At 38.2% G+C, this 20,051-nt stretch overlaps 1 protein-coding gene across 1 annotated transcript in view; it reads left to right on the top strand.

Moving 5' to 3' along the window:
• Positions 1 to 20,051, top strand: part of LOC145418765 (uncharacterized) — a 402,864-nt gene that overhangs the window by 351,540 nt on the left and 31,273 nt on the right. Inside the window, exons 18-24 of the mRNA XM_080287101.1 lie at positions 939 to 953; positions 4,608 to 4,820; positions 6,806 to 6,898; positions 7,866 to 7,991; positions 8,947 to 9,063; positions 10,476 to 10,556; positions 17,560 to 17,709. Coding sequence (XP_080143227.1) covers positions 939 to 953; positions 4,608 to 4,820; positions 6,806 to 6,898; positions 7,866 to 7,991; positions 8,947 to 9,063; positions 10,476 to 10,556; positions 17,560 to 17,709 — 795 coding nt within the window. The remainder of the gene's footprint in view (positions 1 to 938; positions 954 to 4,607; positions 4,821 to 6,805; positions 6,899 to 7,865; positions 7,992 to 8,946; positions 9,064 to 10,475; positions 10,557 to 17,559; positions 17,710 to 20,051) is intronic.

The following is a 20,051-nucleotide window of genomic DNA, read 5'->3' on the forward strand; positions in this document are numbered from 1 at the left end:
AAATTGCCATCTCTCCATCATTAATGCTGAGCTGTAACAAGAAATCAACAACTGAGTATGGTGCTAGCCAGGGAAAAGTAATAAAGAAAGGATTTGGAACCATAATTTTTTGTCGTTGAGCTGTAACAAGAGGATTAGCAGTAGAATATGGTGCTGGTCATGAAGAAGTTACTATAGAAAGGAGGTAGAGCCATGGTTTTGTCTTATCCTTCCATTGAGGTACAGAAATATGCTACAAAATGACAAAAATCTATGCCAAATTAAAGTGGACAGACTATAATGGCTGTTTTGAATATTAGTATGTGCTCATGAAGTTTTGCTTTCCATCGCACATTGAATGATACTAGAATGTAGCAACTCATTAGAGCATGTGGAGTCAATCTTTAATAGTATTGTAGTTTGAAAGTTTATTCGTGGCATGCAGATAAAATAGCAAGCTGCAGTAAATAAGGAACATATAAAACAATCATCTTTTAAAAATATGGTTGCTTGCAGAATTTAATTGAACTATTTTTCCACAGTACATGATCGCAGTTAGTTGTTTTATGTTAGAGTGAAGATGTCTGTGTTTTTTACTGCAAGATAATTTTGAGAGTTCGTCAATATGAGGCACACCCTCCGGACTATTTTGGCCTTTATCTTCCTTGTTCTTCCATAATGCACCTTAATCTATTGAGTGTGATGAAGCCTGTTTTACTTTATTCTTGCCCTCCCCAAGCGATGTAGTTAGCAGTGGAAAGACGTCCAATTTGAGAGGTTAGCTATTCCCTTCGGTCTAATGTCGTGTTCTTGTTATTTAATGTTGCTACCTCCAGCCAGTTTTTTATCATGCTTAGAGGAGGCATATTGCAGTGAAGTGGTTAATGAAGGCAGCATCTAAAAAGTATATCCTGAGGTGAACAAATTTGACTAGAAACAGCAACAGTATACAGTAGGAGAAAAGGCATCATCATGTGGAAGGGGAGACAGCCTTCACTAAGTCCTTTAGTACCATATTGCTCTCCAAAGATAAGGAAAATCTCTGAATGTTTGCAAGAATAAAGTAAAGGGAGATTATCATACTGAATGAATTATTTTGCCACAGCAGAATTTAATTAGTTAGGAAAATACAGCATATTACATTTACTGTGTGTGACTGAAGTCCATCTGCATTGTTCATGTGGATACAAGAACTGCCGTGTAAAATATAGCACACAGAAGGGTTGGTCCTATACAATAGCCACCAGTAATTTATACATTTAAATCATAAGAGCTCTCTATATATCAGTCTTCAAGTACAATTTCCTGTGTTTCTTCACATATGAGACAGTACTGTACAGGATGGTCTGTAAATATCATCCCACAAGAAACTCACCTGGGGATAACTTATGTGTTTCCAGGAATGGCTGAGACTGCTGGTTTGGGCATGGGTGTGGCAGTGGGAATTGAAAATGAATAAATGATGCAGGTTAGGCATTGATAACAACTATGAGCCATTCCTGCATCACACAAAATATTACCCGGTGGAGTGGAAGGGGAGCATTATCTGTGGACCACCCTGTATATTCAGAATACATTATACCGAGTAATTATATTAAGCCACATTTTCTAGTGAGTTTCTCCATTTTCCTCTCTTGACACCAAGGTAGCCCTGCCCAACACTGTTATTAACCCGTCTGTCCCCTATTGTGTGGGTTTGCTGAGTGTCATGGTGGTGTATTCACTGTGTCATGTGTACTTTGCCGATTTTTGTTTTTTGTTGTAGTAGCAGAGGAAGAACTTGGACTCTTGGTTTTCATGTGTATGAGAGAGAGAGAGAGAGAGAGAGAGAGAGAGAGAGAGAGAGTAATTTTCTACACACAACTTTATTTCTGTGATAGTGGTTTGATTTTATGCTAGTACTAAAGCTGTTACAGAACTGAATATGACCACGACATCTCGGGTGATATTATTTGAATATGTCTTAGTGGCTTGTGACCTGGTTGTTGAATATCCATTGAATAGTTTGCCTGAGGAAGCAAGTTTGGAGATGAAGGCTGTTGGCAATGAAGGCTCTGTTAAGTTGGCATAAGTACTATCAGTGTCTTGCATGAAATTTTGTGTTTTTAGTTCTGAGGCCTTGGAAGTACAGTATGGCTTTCAGCAATTTGGTTGAGGTACGTAGAGTGGTTTGCTCATAGCTACGCAGGTATTGATGTACTGTAGTTATGTTTTAGCCCATTCACTCTGATGACACCCCTTTTGTTGATTCTGACTTTCCAGAAATATTAATTCTGCTGGGAAGGAGATTCTTGAGCCACAGGGTTTTATGTATAGTTTTATTAAGATCTTTTCTAAGCCGAGCAGAATAATCTGGGGGCAACAAGAATGAACTGTAATAAGGTGTCATCATACTGAAAGGTTTAAGGTTTTGGCTGCATTTCTAATTGCTTTGCTGCAACTGAGCATTGTTAGAGGTTTAGCTCGATACAAGCAGTGCAGTTGGCTGGTTTTTGTTGTCCTCCATGAAATGCCACAATAGAGAGGCCTGAAAGTTGGGTGAGCATTAATTTAGTCTGTAACTTTGTGATGGATAAATCTGAATGCTGAGTGAGCATTAATTGAAGCCCATCTTACCTAAGATGTAATTTCTGCATTACAAAGCTGTCTCTGAACATATTTGCATTTAAGAATGCTTTCAAGCTTGAAAGGTTATATTTACTGGCTCAGTACCAGATGGCTGTACTAAGCTGAATTAAAATGTCGGTAGATAGCTATAATAAAATACAAACTATGTCCTTGGGCCAAAGCATTTACAGTGTTTAATATTTGTTTTGTGACTTTTTGTAAGAACAAAGAATCATTGTTGAAATGCTGATCTCATCAGTTTGGTTTTAATCATTGATAATCATAGAGTGTGACCTCAGGGATAAAGGACTGAATAGAGAGGCTGGTAGAAATTGAGCAGCGTGAAGATCTGCCATTAGGTGACCAAGGCCGATCCATGCAAGCATGTTTGAGTCATTAGAAATGAACAGTGAATGAAATTCTGTGGTCACTGCCAGATTACTAATGATTATTAACCTGTGGATATTTAGTACTGGCCATTGAGATTACTGTGTTATGGAAGTAATATACAGTATACTCCAACATATCTGCATAAATGATAAGTTTCCAGTACAGTACTGCTGTATATTCTTTTTGCGAATGTCAGTGGCTAAGCAAATTTGAAATACAGTATACAGTATACTACTGTACTTTTTACATTTCTGCATTAATAATTAATGTATGGATTGCAAACATAGAGTACATAGGTAAAGTTACAAATAGCTAGATAAATACTTGCACAGAAAACAGATTAATGCATATTCATATTTGACCAACAGATAATAGCATGAATGCAGGGCTACACTCATATTTAGCTACTGTGGTGTTGGCCTCTGATCTGTAGTCTTCGTATCAGATGTGCATTGTCTCTTGTACTGTTTTGTAATAATGGGCCACGTGTTCACCTTAATGCATATTCTGTGCACGCACTGATTAAGTAAACATCAGTGGTCACAGATGTAGCCTCCAGAACATCTTTGGGTTTTGTGCCATGATGTGCAGTTTCATCTTTTATCCAAATTATGGTCATAGTGGCATGAATTTGTTGGGGGCAGAGAATTCAGAGCAGTTCTGTTAGTTATGTCTGACTACAGTTTGTCCTTTTTAGATGAGACAAGAGACATCTGTGGCTCACTGGCATTGTCCTCATAGGTCAAGCTTGTATTCAACAGAAAGAAAGCATACTTTTGTAGTTCAAGACTCTTCAGGAGATTTATCTTTTCCAGTAGTATTGTTGATTTTCAATTCATTGAACCATTTGCTGAATTACCCAGAGTGAAAGTAGCTGCATTCACACCCACACTGTTTGCAGTTGCTTCGCAGCCCCTCCCCTTCCCCCCTTCCCCCCTCCTGCCCCCCAAAAAAAAAGTATTAAAAATCATTTTGAAGAGGAATTAGACATGGATCAGTAACACAGTATTGTTCGTAGTATTATGGTGGATATGTTCGAGTGTGAACTTAACCTGTCAGGATGAACAAGAATAATTTTTAGACTGAAAACACCATATATCAAAGAGTTCAGAGCACTGGCTAATTTAATTTTAACAACAACTGAAGCAAAAGATAAAGTCATATAGAGCTGATATTCTGTATCATTAGTACTGAATCTGAGGCTAACTGTACGTCAGTCCAGCCGTCATTGAAGATGTAATGGTCTGTGACAGAAGGATGTGGCTGTGAGTGATCTGCGTATTTGACACGAAAGTTTTGTTACCACAGTATGTTTATTGGTTGACTGATTGATGGGTTGTACTGTCCAGCATTTGGTTGGGTTTTGTTTGTATGATTGAGACAAACTGTTACTAATATCTGGGTGCATTTGTGTCTGCATGCATGAATGAGTGTGTGTGTGTGTGAGGGACTGACGGGCTGTGTCTGTGCAGCGCCGGGCACGCCGCGCCCTCAGTGGGCGGGCTGGTGGGGGTTGGCGGCCTGCCTCCCTCCACACCACTCCTCAGCACACCTTCTCCTCTGCTTCTACTAACACCGTGCCGCACTACCACCACCACCACCATCACCTCCACCACCACCTCCACCACCAGCAACAACAGGCAGCAGCAGCAGCAGCAGCGGCGGCAGCAGCTGCAGCCAGCCAGGACAATGGAGTGGACGTGCGAGGTCTGCAGGGGCTGAGTGCTGGTGAGCTGCTGGGCAAGACTCACGAGGAGCTGGTGCTGCTGCTTATCCAGTTGCGACGGCACCACTCTGCACTACAATCTGCCCGTCACCACTCCCGCCTGGAGAGAGACTCCCAGGTACGGCCAGCCATGTGCTGGCTAGTTGTAATATACAGGATTTGAGGATTTGAGCTTAGCTCAAATTTTGTATACTACAGCTAGGTAATTGCAACACATGCCCATTGCTGTGTGGCACGGCAGGAGCAGGTGCCAGATTAACTTGACTAAGGCAGTGCAGGTCATGCTGATAGTACAGAGTGGTGTGTATATTGCACCCCAGAATCTTGTATATTGTAAGGATGGTTCAGTTTGCTGGTGTGGGGAGTGCAGAGCCTTTTGATGTTACAGGTACTAATCTGCCATACAGTCAGTGGATGTAAAAACGCTGACACAGTAAACAGAAAATGGTTATGGGTAGTAGAAAATGATACAGGGTAAACACTAATAATGCTGACTGAACCATCCCCACAAGGCACAAGAATTGAGATGTGCCGTATATAGACCACTTCGTACAACCACAGCTGGTAGTGCCGCGTCCATCACTGTAACCCACCATGTGACGCTCGGGTAGCCAGGCTAGTGGACCACACAACTGTCTCACATTTGCTGCTTCTCTTTAACATTTGTGACATAAATTTGTAGTTTAAAGCTTTATTTTTGTGTGCTGATTTTGAACATTTGTAACCTAAATTTGTAGTTTAAAGCTTTATCTTATGTATGCTGTTAAACCATTGATTAACTGCTTTAGATTTTGAAGATTGCTTTTTTTGTTTTTTTTTTGTTTTGTTTTGTTGATCTCACTGATTTTCTCTGTTATTGTGCTTTTCTTAGATAACTGCATGCTGCTATGCTTGTGCATGATTTTCTGGCAGTTACTGCTTTGCACTGCGCCATAGTTTAGTGTATTAATTCCATTTATTTGCTTTATAGCTAATATAGTTTGATCTGTTGCAATGCTTGGTTGTAGTTAAGATTTTTGTTCTTGCAGATTTATCACTGATTCAAATTTCAGAGCCACAAAGGTAACTGACTGACTCATTACCATTATTGTTTCAGTGACTGACTGTCGAAGTTTGTTGGGAACTGCTTCAAAGACTGTTTTGATTTGTATTTTCACCCTGGATAATGGCACAAAGAGTATAGCTGTGCCATCAAGTAGTTCCATAGTTCCAGTTATCAACATAAAATATACATTTTTCATTGTACTGTAATATCAGATACTGTATTTTAATGGCAGTGTATAGTTCCAAGTTTGACAGTGTATGCAGCATTCATTTTAAGATCTTGAACTATAATGACAATATATGACAGAGCTCTAACTTATGACTGTAGTATGATAAACATGTTATCATAACTGGCTAGAACAACGAGATTCCTGAGGTAAAAACACAACCAGGTTAGAGTCGTCCAGGTCCATATTATTGTCAGCTTAGGACATGGTCTACCACTTCTGCCTTATAACTTTCTGTATCTGGTGCATTAGTATTTTCTTTTTGTTTATTAAATAAAGTTTATGCTGTCAGTGTCAGTACAAAAAAGATTTAAACAGATCCAAGGGGTGATTGGGGTTTATTGCTCACGTAATGCCACTCAGGGATGAGTGAGGTTGGTCACTCTCATCTTAAATATCAGGACCAGCTGCCTAGCCCCGGGCTCCTATGCTCCTCATGGGGCAACATAGGATTGGATGCTGGATGGATGGATGGACAAAAAACAATATGTAACATGGTAAACAAATTACAAGAAAGAGGGTATAGAAAGTCTGGCAGCCCCACAACAACATAACCCCTAGACCTGTATTGTCGTCAGCTTGGGAGACTTTTTTCTAGCATTCTTAGTGGTTCATTTTGCATAATTACAGTTTATTATTCTATTATGTTGTTTATGTATCCTTCTTATCAACATGGATTGCATAAAACCATACAAGAATATGTTAACATACCAGATACAAAAATAAACTGGTAAGGGAGAAGTGCTGTACTAAGAGACCTCCTAAGCTCTTGGGAGTACTGTATAACCTTTGTGTGATGGTGGTGGTAACTATGTGTGTGTGTGTGGCTCAGGGTCGTCTGGCACAGCTGGATGAGGAGCACCGAGAGGAGCATCTGCGTCGCCTGGCAAGCCTTAACAACCATCTCCATGATCTCGACAAGCAGGTAAATACACTGTGGTCTCTATAGGAAACTCTATGAACAATATCCCCGTTTTCTGAACTGTAGGAGGCATACAGCATTTAAGGTGGGCATTATAGTCATCACATCCCTGAGGCAGCAAGAAGAAAGAGAGTGTCAGTCTCCTCACTCCCACTCCTTTCAGTCACCTTTTTTTGATGCAGGGAACACATAACTCCCTCATTGTGGTGATGCCATTTATTGTACAGTGTACATTTGCTGCTGTTAGTTATTTTATTTATCTTTATTTATTTATTTTTTTTTTTTCAATGTAGGCTTGCACCTCACCCTTTCAGTTCAAAAGTTCATCCAGATTTAGATTAAATCACTTGGAAATCCCAAAAATAGAAGACATAACCATCATAGTGAAGGGGCACAGTAGTATTTTTTTTGGCATATTCCCAGGGAAAACCTACTTTTATTTGTACATTATACTATATATAATCCTCATTGGAGTGTTAAAAATTAAACTGCATGACATCATCTATTATATAAAATTACATTAAAAAAAAAATAATAATGCTTGAGCATAGATGAAAGTGATAGTGAAAGGAGCTCAGATGAATAGGCCTCTGATTTGTGTGTGTGTGTGTGTGTGTGTCTGACAGTATTAACAATTCCTGAAATGCTTTAGACAGTGAGCTGTTGAATTGTAGTAGATGTGAACTCAGCCTTATAGTACAGATATGTTTGATACCATGAAATGGTATTCAGTTTGTTCTTATTTAAAGTTGTTTCAGTACATTTACTAAGTTGCTGATGAAGCAACACTTATTCTTCACTTCATGTTGCTTATGCTCCACTTTAAAGCTATTTTAGGGACAGAGATTCTTTTTCTCCTCAGCCATGAACCAGAAACATGTCTCATTTTTAAGCATGGTGGTACTGAACAATAAAATGAACATGAAAAAGTGTGATTTATAATGAGTGCTTAATATATCCTTGTGTGCAGTATGAGATGGGTAAGCCACTTATCAACCTGGTGGACAACATGGTGAAGCTGGGATCCTTGTACCGCGGTGCCGACTCCAGGCTGCTGCCCCCACACGACCCCAGGCGACCACGATCATACTACCCTGTAAGGCTGTGCTAAATCTGTCATTATTTTTATTGTCATCATGGGAATCAAAATCTTATTCATAATTGGCATCATCGTTTATTTGTTCATTCACCATCATCATTGGTGTCATCAACATTCACATGCAGGCTGTTCGTTCACCATCATCATTTATTCATGCATTCATTCATATATAATAATCATAATCATCGTTATCATCTTTCTCCTCATCCTCATCATCATCGTTGTCATTATTGTTGTCATTGTGATTGTCATCATCATTGTCATTACCAGTGTCATTGTCATCATCGTCATCATCATTTTGTCACTGTATAACTTGTCAGTGGGTATTGTGATATAAAGAGCAATAACTGACCATCTCTTTCACATTTATGCTCTAGAGATTTTTTTTGAATTTCACATAGCTGATCCATCTTTGTTGTCTTACTGAATGAGAAGTGGGTCAGCACTGCATGTCTGTTGGAAATATGTAACTGTTATTTTTTATTTTGGAATATTCAGGATTCAGACATATAAAAATACAGTTAGTCATCATTTGTGGATTTTTTAAATGAATAAACAAATTTTGCTCTGATATTTTAGTAGTAGCTTATCATGTTCTTCAAAGTGTTATTATTTAACACAGCAGTTGTCACATATTACCTTCTGTGAAATGTAGAATCCTAAGCTAATTCCCTATCATCATCCTGACCCATTTTCAACCAAAAGATGTTATGGTGGAGGTCTCAGATGGAAGTTAGATGTGTGTCATCACTCCACGGTTCAAATGCTAGAGATGGTCAGAAGTTTTTTTTTGTCTTATAAACACTGCCAGAGATGTACAGCAATGTTGCAGGGCTTAAATGATCTGAATTACAGTAACCCAGCCTCCGGCCTTCATACAGTCCAAAAGAGGTGATAAAGGATTGATAGTTACCATTACCATTACTGAACTGATCCCCCCCCCCCTCCCCAGACAAATGGGTTCGACTCCCTGCAGTTCTCACGGCGAGTTCAGGAGAGGAGGATCGTGGCTGAGGACCTACAGTTGCAGGAGCAGGAGCTGGGAGCAGCAGACCAAACTGACCTGGAGGTAAGTTCAAGGTACTGTGGATAGGTAGGGATGGTGGGATGGTTACAAGAGCACTCACTTTGATTCCCGTGATTACCATAACCTAGTACGTCATTTTATTTTGTTCTTACTATGAAACAGATGATTTGGTGTACAGATAGTCCTCATGTAAAGTTGTTTCACATGAGGTTGACACACACAGTATATCTGTACTGATAACTCATCATGTAAAGTTGTTTCACTTAGATATGTTTCATTACACTGTGAAGCTGCTGATGTTAACGTTTATTTTTTATTTAAAGTTATTCATGACTCACCATCAAGTTTTGAAGTCAGAAATGAAGTTATTTTTATGTTTTTATCTGTCAGTCATGGAAACAAAATCATGTTTCAGTTAAAGGCATTTCATTCATAGTAGAATTTTCCCTGGATATTTGGTAAGGACTGACTGTAGTTCAGGGGAGATCTCTTGCATTGAAAGAGTTATTGAAGGCTTTGTCTAACCCTTCAAGTTCAAAGAGTCTCCCGTAAGCTGAGTAAAATCATCTGCCAGTGTTAAGAACAAAGTAAAAAGGATGTGATGACATGGAGAGGGTTGACATCGTCCAGAGGTGGGAAAGATGAGACACACATCAGGAGGACTCCATGTAAGGGCAGTAAAGCATATAATGAAAATTTTTTATGGTTTGAATAATGTAAAGAAATTTTTAGTTTCTTGGGTTAATATGGGTATCTTCTGAACCATCTTTAATATATATCAACTCTGGGTTCTACTGTATATAGTAGGCCCTTATCAGGCATCTGTATCAGGCTGTCGACTGTTTCATCAGCCTTTCCCCCGAGTTAGTTCGGTATAGCAAGAGTTTACTGGAGTTTCGTGTAATGGTGTCATGATGTTAAGAGGGATGCCTTCATGTGGTGGTGCCAAAATAACTGGATGGCTGTGCTAGCTGGTTATACAAATGCCCTTCAGCTCCCTCCCCATGCCACAGTAAGAATGATGAACTGCAGGCAGAGGGAAAACTCAGCCTGCAGTCCACCCAGTTCACATTCATATGAGCCTTGGGCCACAACAACAGCAATGTGAGTGTCATGTGTCACAGATCCCCTTGTGTGTTGTAGTGTACCTTATGTTTCAGTAGATTGTGTATTCAGTGTTTCTTTTTGAGTGAATTTTAAATGATAATCCATAGTATGAATGAAGTACATCAGCTGATTGACAGATTTTGTTGTGTTTTTAATTTGTTATATTTTAGTCGTTAATTTAGCCTCACTATTGCAGAAGTTTGTCATATTCAGCTTACATCTTTTCATTACCCTTTAATTTTCATTGCCATTGAAAGTAATTAATTTAAATAAACTACTGATAACTAAATATTTATTCCATTATCTGCTAATGAAGTTGATATGACCCAGTAACATTAAACTTGCAGGGAAAAGTGATGCAATTGTATAAGTTGGACAAGAACCTACACCAAGAGTCACTGACCATTCAGAGCTTGCAGAGAGAGAAGGTTCGAACATTGTGTATCTTTCAGTTTTAGAGTGACAGGACTTTTATAATACTGTTTCCTCTCTTTTTGGGTATAAATATGGTGTTCTGTTACAGTCTGGGGCCTCTTTGGTGCTTCTTTGTGATAACAAGCAAGGTTTCAAGGCAGTCCCAGCACCAGAAGGGTTTTGTAGAAGGTTTGGCCCCTTCAATAGGGTGACATCATTTAGTAGTTTATTTTTACTACCTCTGGATATTTTTGTCAGCTTAGGAAAGTTTACTCGTGCTGAATGGGCTAATAAAGGTTATATCTAAGCCTTCCACTTCCAGAAGTCTATCCCAAGTTGTCGATAATTGTTTGGAGATAGTAAGATTGAAATATAAAATATGTCATTGGACTGAAGGGGTTAAGACCTGTATTCTTATGAGTTTAGGAGACTGTCTTGCATCTCTTCCCAATCAATTTATTTTTGTCTGTTATATTCTCTTGCATGTTATTTATACAGTCCGTGTCGACAACCACCGAACACTAGCCTGGGAGCTGCGACTTACATCATTAAATGGCTGTCTGGCACCAGCATCATTCATTAGTAATTTTCCACACTTTTCTTTGAGGCCAACAGATGGTGTATGACTTTATATTGATCATATGATGGCATCTGGAGCTTTATTTGACTTTCTTCATTCATCGCTCCCCACCTTTTCATGTTTAATTTTTTTATGCAGTCCCTCGTGAAATGCAGATATTAACATGCTTACCCTGAGCAAACTGTTGCCGATATTGACCTAAAAATTGGTGTGCCTGTGCTTTAAAATATGACCTTTCATCTCATTATGCTAAAAAGTGTATGTGAGGGAAAGAAAAATTTTGCATATTTTTGTTATCGGACAAAAGCCCTTGAACTTAACAGCATAATGATTAAACTACTACAGATACTGACTTTATGTTAGGCATACATGTCCAACATGTAATTTCATATCAAGGAAGTAAAATTATTTTGAAAACCAATGTTTTTTTGCACAGCATGGGATGGTCTGGATTTCCTAATGCTGAGGTTCATGGGCAAATAGCATGAAAGAGATTTTAGAACTATAATATTCAGGATAAATCAGTAAGAAAGAGGTGTCATGCAGTTTCCTAAGCTGACAAGAATTAGAACCTAACACTTGGTTTATAGAAAAGAAAGCCTTGTAATAACCTGGAGGTGCTGGTCTGCCGCTGCACATGACAACACCAGTAGCTAGCTGTGTGCCTCACCCCTCACACTATGCCTTGGACTAACTGAATTGTATATAACTTTAGATTTTGCCTTAACTTATGCAATGTGTATGTGTTTTTTTGAAGCACAGAATATTAAGTTTGTTTGAAAATGTTAAACATGACACCATTACTGTCACATAACCTTCCATATTGGATTCTAATTATCTTTTTTGATACTACGCAGACATCTGTGAAATTTACCTCCCATGTTACAGTTTTTTACAGTTACATTTTGCACACTTTGCCAGTCTTTCTTCTGGAAGTGTGTTGCTTGCAAGCTAATAATTCTGCAACAGTATATTGTCAAAACCTGTTTTAAGCAATATTTATTAAATATGATTTTTAAACTGTTTTGACTGTAACTTACTGAACAGGCCAGGTTTCTGATGGCTCAGACTTTAAAAGAATGTGTAACTATATTATAATGGTTGCTGCTGGCTCTGCATCACTTGCATGAAAATAAATAAGGGTAAAATCTTAAATTACTACATTAATTCACTGTATATTTTTACAGAACCCTTTAAACTCTTTATAGAATGTCATTTGATGCATTATTTTCAGCTGATAGTGGATGATTGATTTATGTATTTATATTTTCCGACTCTAACACTCATGGATTCAACCCTTATCTTTGATTTTTTCAAACATCTTTGCTCAGATGATGTTCAGGAGCATCTTAATTTGTTCGTGCTACCTCCATACAATTTTATGTAACATTAGGGGAACTTCCTGCTCTGAGAGGGTAGAAGTAAGCTGCCATTAAATTTCTCCACCATGAAAAATTCTCCAAAGGTTAATAAAATTGTCAGGTGGCAGCAAGGATAAAATACAGGGTGGTCATAATAACACTCGTCTTTTTGTCCATCAGTCGGTTTCTTGTGTGTTGTGGGGACGGCTCTGTCAGCATTGTTAATGTCTGTTCTGGATTTTTATTGATTTCCCAGTCCAACTGCCACTTTCCACACCCACACTAGCAGATCGAGCCATCTTGCAACACATAAGATACTGCCTAATGAGTTGCTAGTGGAGTGCTATTTATGAAACACCTGGCACTACATCCCTATTGCATGGTTTGTTACAGGTGTCAGTGTCTCTTACAGGCATATTCTTGTGGGCTTAGGAACCTTACTAGAAACCTGTTAGTTAGTGATTTATTTGAATAATATACCTTAATATTCTCTCATGTTATATACACCCTTTAAAAAATTATTTGGCACCCCCTGGGTGTAATATAGTTTTGAAGTGATTAGAAGTGAAACCTTGTTCATCTGGTTGTGTTGTTTATTCAAAATCCGTGGTGTGTGTGTTGTAAATATGATGCCACAATGATGGTGAATAATTATTTTTAGTGGGTGTACACAATTTGCATAAATATCATCATCATCATCATCATCATCATCATCATCATCATTATTTTCAGTTTTGTGTGTGTTTTCCACAAAGCATGGGTCAGACAGATTCACGTAGTAGCATCCCTCTGCCTTGCTCTAGTATTACCTCAATCTCTAAGGTCAGCACACACCACCTCGTTCCAAGGATTCCTCACTCTACTTCTCTGCAGATGGCTTGGTACCTCTCACCCAAATCCCTTGCTTCATCCTCTCATGTCCATACCATTTTGTTCTCCTCCTTTCTAGACAGCCTGGTACCTCTCACCAAATTTCCCATGCTCATCATCTCATGTGTAAATCATCTCTTTCTCCCCCTTTCTACTTCCTTTTAATGTTTTCCACCCATCAATCCAGCATATCCAAAAGTAATCAAGTCAGGAAGAGGTGCTACAAAGGCTGCTAAACCTACGAGAATACAACTTGGAGCCCTTCACTATGACATCTCTCTCCTAAATTTAATAAAATCATTTCACTGTATGACAAGATTTAAAGAATATCTCCATATTGAAGGGGTGAACAGTGATATTAGCTTTGACAACATCCCACCTCCAGACATTCCTACACTATTGGTGAAGAAACACTAATACTGTATGCTCACTTCACATGCAGGGCAGTACAACATCTCGATCAGAACACTATACAACAAGCCCCCTTCTGATATTCACCTATCTGATACATCACTAAATGAGGCTGATTGAGTTCACCTAACTAGGCTTAGATCAGGACATCACCCAGCTCTCCTCAGCAACCAGCTTAGGTTTGGTTTGGCTGGAATCATAGATTGCATGTGCCCTGCTTATAGAATAGTTCCACACAACGTAACACATAATGGAGCACAGCACAGCACATGCCACACTAACACAGACACATCACTGATGTGGGAAACCTATGGGATGACCTCATAAGGGCAGTTGCTTATCTGTGGTTGATGGGTCTGCTTGACCAGGCAGACTGGGGTTAAACAACAACAACAACAACAGTGATTGTTTCAAACTCCTTCACTATGAGGGTCTCTCCTAAGCTAGCCACATTAGTTGGAAGCCAGAATATAAAGAAAAGGAGGTGATCATGCTGAAGTGGTTACATGTCTGTCCTTTGTCTAGAGTACATGGAATTTGTACATACAGAATGATGTGTGTGTGAAAGTTTGATATTCAACTCTCATTATAACTTTTGAGTATTTGAAAATTTTGTACATTATTGTACAGTATTACACTACAGTAAGTCCTCATTATATTGTGCTTTTTCTTTCTTTCTTTTTAATTTCCATCTTATATCCATGTTAAATTAGAGAAGAATTCTTATTATTAAAGTTGTATTTCTACTTGTAAAGTTGTTATACCATTTCATCCATTTTATTATACAATTTTTATGGATTTTTTACTTATTTACAGTATTTATTTTTTGTACACCCATGGCTTGTAATGAAGACTGACTGTTCTTGTTTCTCTCTTTTTACTTCTATGTAATGGATAGGCTCATGAATGGTGGACAGTGCACAGGATCTCAATTTCTATCCTATCTTTTTTATAGTATTGTTTATTTGTTACATTACAGTTACTAACAACATATTTTTTAGCCTCATGAATCTGATGACATGTTTTATTGGCTTATTCTTGCTACCTGCAGACAGATTTACCTGAGCTAGGAAGGACCTTTGGTAGGGATGAGATTAAGGTAGTCTCTGTGAACTCCCCTTTTCCCCATTCAGCTTCCCTTCCCCTATTGAGACTCTCCCAGGTTGAGTAAAATTGTTTGATGGTAGCTTGAATTAAGTAGAAAAAAAAATGTACATGGATTCAGGGGAATAAGTCATATAATTTCACCATATGTTCTTCCATGAAAGCAAGTGGATTTTTTTTTTTTTTTTTTTTTTTTTTTTTTTTTTTTTACCCCTTCTTTCCAGTGATGTATGTTTTTTTAATTCTTACTAATTTCAGAGGCTTTTATTCAGCCTGAGAGATTTCTTTTGCATTGGAAGGGTTATATATACCCTTCATTAACCCCTTCAGTACAAGAGGCCTTTTATAGGCTAAATAAAATTATCAGGAGACAGCAAGAATTAAAAAAGAAAATGTGTCACTGGTTTGAAGAGGTTGAAAGTGTATGTTGTCTTGGTGCACGAGTTGTTTTCTTGTTGGTGCAGTTAAGAATAAAAGTTAGCTTATTATTTCACTGCTTCCACTTGTCACATTCCTCTGCTGGCTGGTATTCCTAAGCTGAAGGAGGCCTAGTATGTTCCCTTGCCCATGGATGATTCTCCGTGATATGATGCAGCAGGAGGGAAAGTGACAGACATGTCCAATGTACAAAGTAGATGCAGTGGAACAGTAAACAAACTCTTATCTGTGACTGTACCATTGTTTGGGTGCATGCTGGTAATTGTTTGTTAGTGTGAATTGTTATTTTATGTATTGTACAGTACTGTATGCAGAAAGTTCTTGTTATAATGTCATCATTTTCTGATGCTCTTTTTTGATATGAAGCTCACAATGAATTTATGGTAATAAAACCTCTCATTAAGCCTCCCATGCCACAAATGCTGATTTGCTAGGCAACCCAAAATTATAGTCAACTTTTAATTAATAAAAATTGTATATGTCAGACCTCAGTCGCTACTTGTAATGTCAGTTTGCTAGTTCCTGCTAGTTTACAGTCCTCTTATTTCATGTAGTGTTGTCTTTGGGTAAATATACTTAGTGGCAAGTTAAATGGTTTCCTGTAAACCAGGAAGTCATTTACTACATGTGTTTGTAACCATATAACCAAATAATGCCTGGTGGTCTTCTGGGTTAAGGCACTGTGACTGGATTAAGCCTGTATGTGTTTATATCCAAGAGGTGGTTGGCGTTTATTGCTTAAATGATGCCATTCAAGGGAGAGTGAGGCTGCCATCCTTGCCTTAAATATCACCGAGTAACCTGACCCATGGCTCCATCACTCCTGATGGGGCAAAAAACGATTGGATGGTAATGATGATGCTGTTTAACAAATCTCTCTTGCCACTTTTCTTGATTTGCAAGATTCCCTCAGCTGAAACTGTTTTGGTTTGGAGCACATTGCTACCATATAACAAGGACTTGCTGTATTTTGTAATGTGTGTATTGTAACTGTACATCATTGCATGGACTTGGGTTGCTGTGGCGTGGAAATGGAGCATTGTTTGATTATTGTGTCAGTTAAATCTTACGATTCCGAGATATTTTTTTTGCCTGTCAAATGGTGTTACATTTAGCTTTGCATCTCTCCTCTGTTTGTGGCTTCTTGTACAGTATTTGCTTTGATTTTTTTAGATTATTTTATGCCACTGCTGAGAAATGTAACCAACAGTATTGTTTGTAAAAATATTTGTTTCATATAATATGAGTTTCATAGGTTGCAGTGCAGGATATTATTGTAAAGCTGTAAAATACATATACCAGTGCAACATACTGGTATGTTGCTTTTTGCACTAAGTCTAGTTCTGGCAATGCATCATTCTTTTTAGTTGCAAGATAACAGGTTCTTCGTCATAGAGAAGCCTCAGTACCCAGAATATAGGATAATTGAGATAAAACTGATGAGCTAAAAAGATATTGCACTGATTTTTGAAATAATTTTTAACTGAAATGACAGAAGATTATGACTAAGACATGTTCTTTAGCTAACATGACAGACTGTGAATAAGACATGAACATTTAACAGGCATGACAGACTAACTAAAATGTACTGTATAAACTTTAATATTTAGTTGAGATGACAGATTGAAACTTAAGACTTATACACTTTAATATTTAATTGACATGACAGATCGTGAGTGAGATGTATGCAATTCAAATACATATCCATGGATATGTATATAATGTAAACAGAATGTAAAGGCATTAATATTGAACATGAAATGAGGACAGAATTACCTTTTTGACCATGATACATGCCCTAAACTACATGTCCTTTAGTATATATATTTTGTGCACAGTATAGTGTGGATTAATTTAAGGCTTAAAATTTGGACTGATATGTGAAATTATTTTTTGACTGTGACACTTTCACTGTAAATGTACATCCCCGATTATATATACTGTTTAATCTAAACACGTTGCAGTCCCCATTAATGTTGGACAACAGAATGAGAGACTACCTTTTGACAGTGACATATATAATTTGGACAATGAAAAGACCAACTGCCTTTTTTTTTTTTTTTTTTTTTACTTAAAATTTTGACAGCAAAATGAGAGACTACCTTTCGACAGTGAAATACTATATTATTTTTAAAATTGAATGACTGACTATCTTTGTTTAACTTAAAATTTGGACAGTGGAATGAGAGTATCTTTTTAGCCATCAGTGGAGTTGCTCGAGCTTGTCTTAAGCCTCCTGCCTCTCCACCCTAGGAGATGCTGGAGCACACCCTAGTTAACCTCCACACCAAGTCACACGGGGCAAACGAGGGACCGGTAGAGCTTGAACGCAGAAAGAAACAGAGACGTCACTTGGAACATGAGCTTTCCAAACTCCGTGCTCACCTTGCTGTCTCTGCAAGGGTGAGTCTGACCTCTCCACTCTGGGTGATGTCCTTCGTATATTACTCTTGCCACTACCAGACCATTTTATTCAGTTTAAGATAGATTTTTTAAACTGGAGGGGTTAGATGTAGCACTGTAACCTTTTTACTCTAACTTGGCCTAAAATTGCCATCTACTATATCTATATTGAATACTGAGTTGTAAGAACAACTTTACACTAGAATTTGGTACTAGTTAGAAAGAAGTGTTATACAAAGGATGTACAGTAGGCTCTCGATCTTCGATTAATCTTACTTCGATATTTTGTATTTCGATCAGACTCTCTTGCTCGTTCAAAATTCGTGCTTCGATATCAAAAGTCGAGCTTCGATCACTCAGGCCGGGTTGCGAGCGCAAGTCGATGCTCATCTGTTCATCTGTCATGCCACCTACCGGCCACTTGGTGAAGCTTGCCCTCATTCAAACGTTTGAAATCTTTTTTGTGATGACGGCGGCAGTGAAAGCATCAACAGCAGTGGCCATGGTGATTGGGACAAGGACAAGGAAGCAGGTGTTCACTCAAGCGGGGTTGGGTCGAGCACGAGTGATGGCAGCGAGGGTGGCAGTGGTGGCTGGCAACAGTGACTCAACCATTGCCTCGGAACCGGTCGAGACAATTCGAAGTCAAATCAATTCACCGTCATAAGAATAACAAGACAGTTCACTGTCATTAATGAAGACAGCTATGGGTGACGCTAGCATATAATTCAAAGGCAACTACAGCGAAGAAGAAGCAAGTTGATTATTGACTAAAAGTGGAACATATAAATGATATCCAAAGCCTATGCTATTGAACATAGACTCTGATGGATCCCCCTGAAATATAGTTATTAAAGTATTGATTAATTAGTAATAAGTATATTTATAGAATGACGGGAATTGTCCTGGGTGCGAACTGTCCTGATGGGGAACCGTCCATGTTTTGATGATGAATTGTCTGATGGTGCATTGACTTGACGGTGAATTGTCTCGAAACCCAACACTCTACTACATGAGTTTCATTCTTTCTACAGTAGAAGTCCGATTTTTCAGCATCTATGGGACCAGGCTAGTGCCGAAAAATCAAAATTGCCGAATTGTCAAAAACCCTACCCACTCAATACCTTATATGTTTCGGTGAACACTATCATCACTACTCATATCATTACAAATGTGTTTGGAGAGAGTACTGTATACTGTTTGATACTGTACAATACTGTAATGAATACAGTACTATACATGAATATGAAAAATAAAGAAATTAGTGAACGTACTGTATATAAATGTAATGGTACAGTAGGCCTACAAGTTCACATGCACTTACCTAAACTTACAGTAGGTTCCTTATTTACATATGTACAATAGAAGAGGTTGATTGGAGTCTGCTACTGCTGGAAGAAGTCCCCAGCAGTAGAGGGTCCTCATGGAGAATTTCAAGACTGACGAAAAAAATTGGAAAATCTGCTGAATGATCAGGGATTTTCGTAAATGGGACTATTTCTCAAAACTGCCGAAATGACAGATTTGCCGGGGAATTGGATGCCGAAGAATTGGACTTTTACTGTATATTAAAGTGTGTGCAACCTGTATTTCTTGCTTTTAGTGCTAATAGTAAGTAAATATGTACTAAATACAAGCAGATATGTGGTTGTGTCATGATCTTGGGTGGGTATAAGTGTATACATAAAAGTTGATGTAGGTTTGTTGGCAACACGCCCATCCCATTTATTTATTTTCCATAAGTTTATCAATTTGCACTTCGATAAATCACATTTCAATCGTTTTTTTTTCAGTTCCAAAACCGATCAAAGATTGAGAGCCTTCTGTAGAGCCGTAGTGTTGTCTTTTTCTACCACTGAGCTATGTGAAATAAGCTGCAAATGGACAAAAATATAAGCCAAGTTATGGTGAAAGAACTATAGTCAACTTCAGTATGAGAGGGCTTTCCTGAGTTGAGTAAAATCTGTTAGTAGCAAGAGTATACTGAAGGGTCTGCAGCAAGTATAAAACGGATTTCAGTTTTGTGTGAGGGGCTTAAACGTAAAGCCTAGAATAGCTTAAGCACAGTTATGGAAAATTTATATTTATATTTAAGAATCTAAATACAATACTCCCAAACTGTGTTGAAGTTTATCAGAGTCCTACTGGTATCCTTTATGTCTCTCATACCAAACTGAAATCTCTACACTTCTCTTGAGAGACCCTTTAGTTTACTCCTGCTGCGACCACACAGTTTTATTCAGCTTAGGAAAGACCTCCATATGAAAGGGGTTTACGTGGGCTATATCTAACTCCTCCAGTTCGAAAGGCATCTCCTAAGCTGCATAATATTGTCAGGAGAT

This window comes from Coenobita brevimanus, chromosome 116 (genome assembly GCF_032717465.1).
Source record: "Coenobita brevimanus isolate Jiangsu-jjx chromosome 116, ASM3271746v2, whole genome shotgun sequence".
Taxonomy (NCBI): Eukaryota; Metazoa; Arthropoda; class Malacostraca; order Decapoda; family Coenobitidae; genus Coenobita; species Coenobita brevimanus.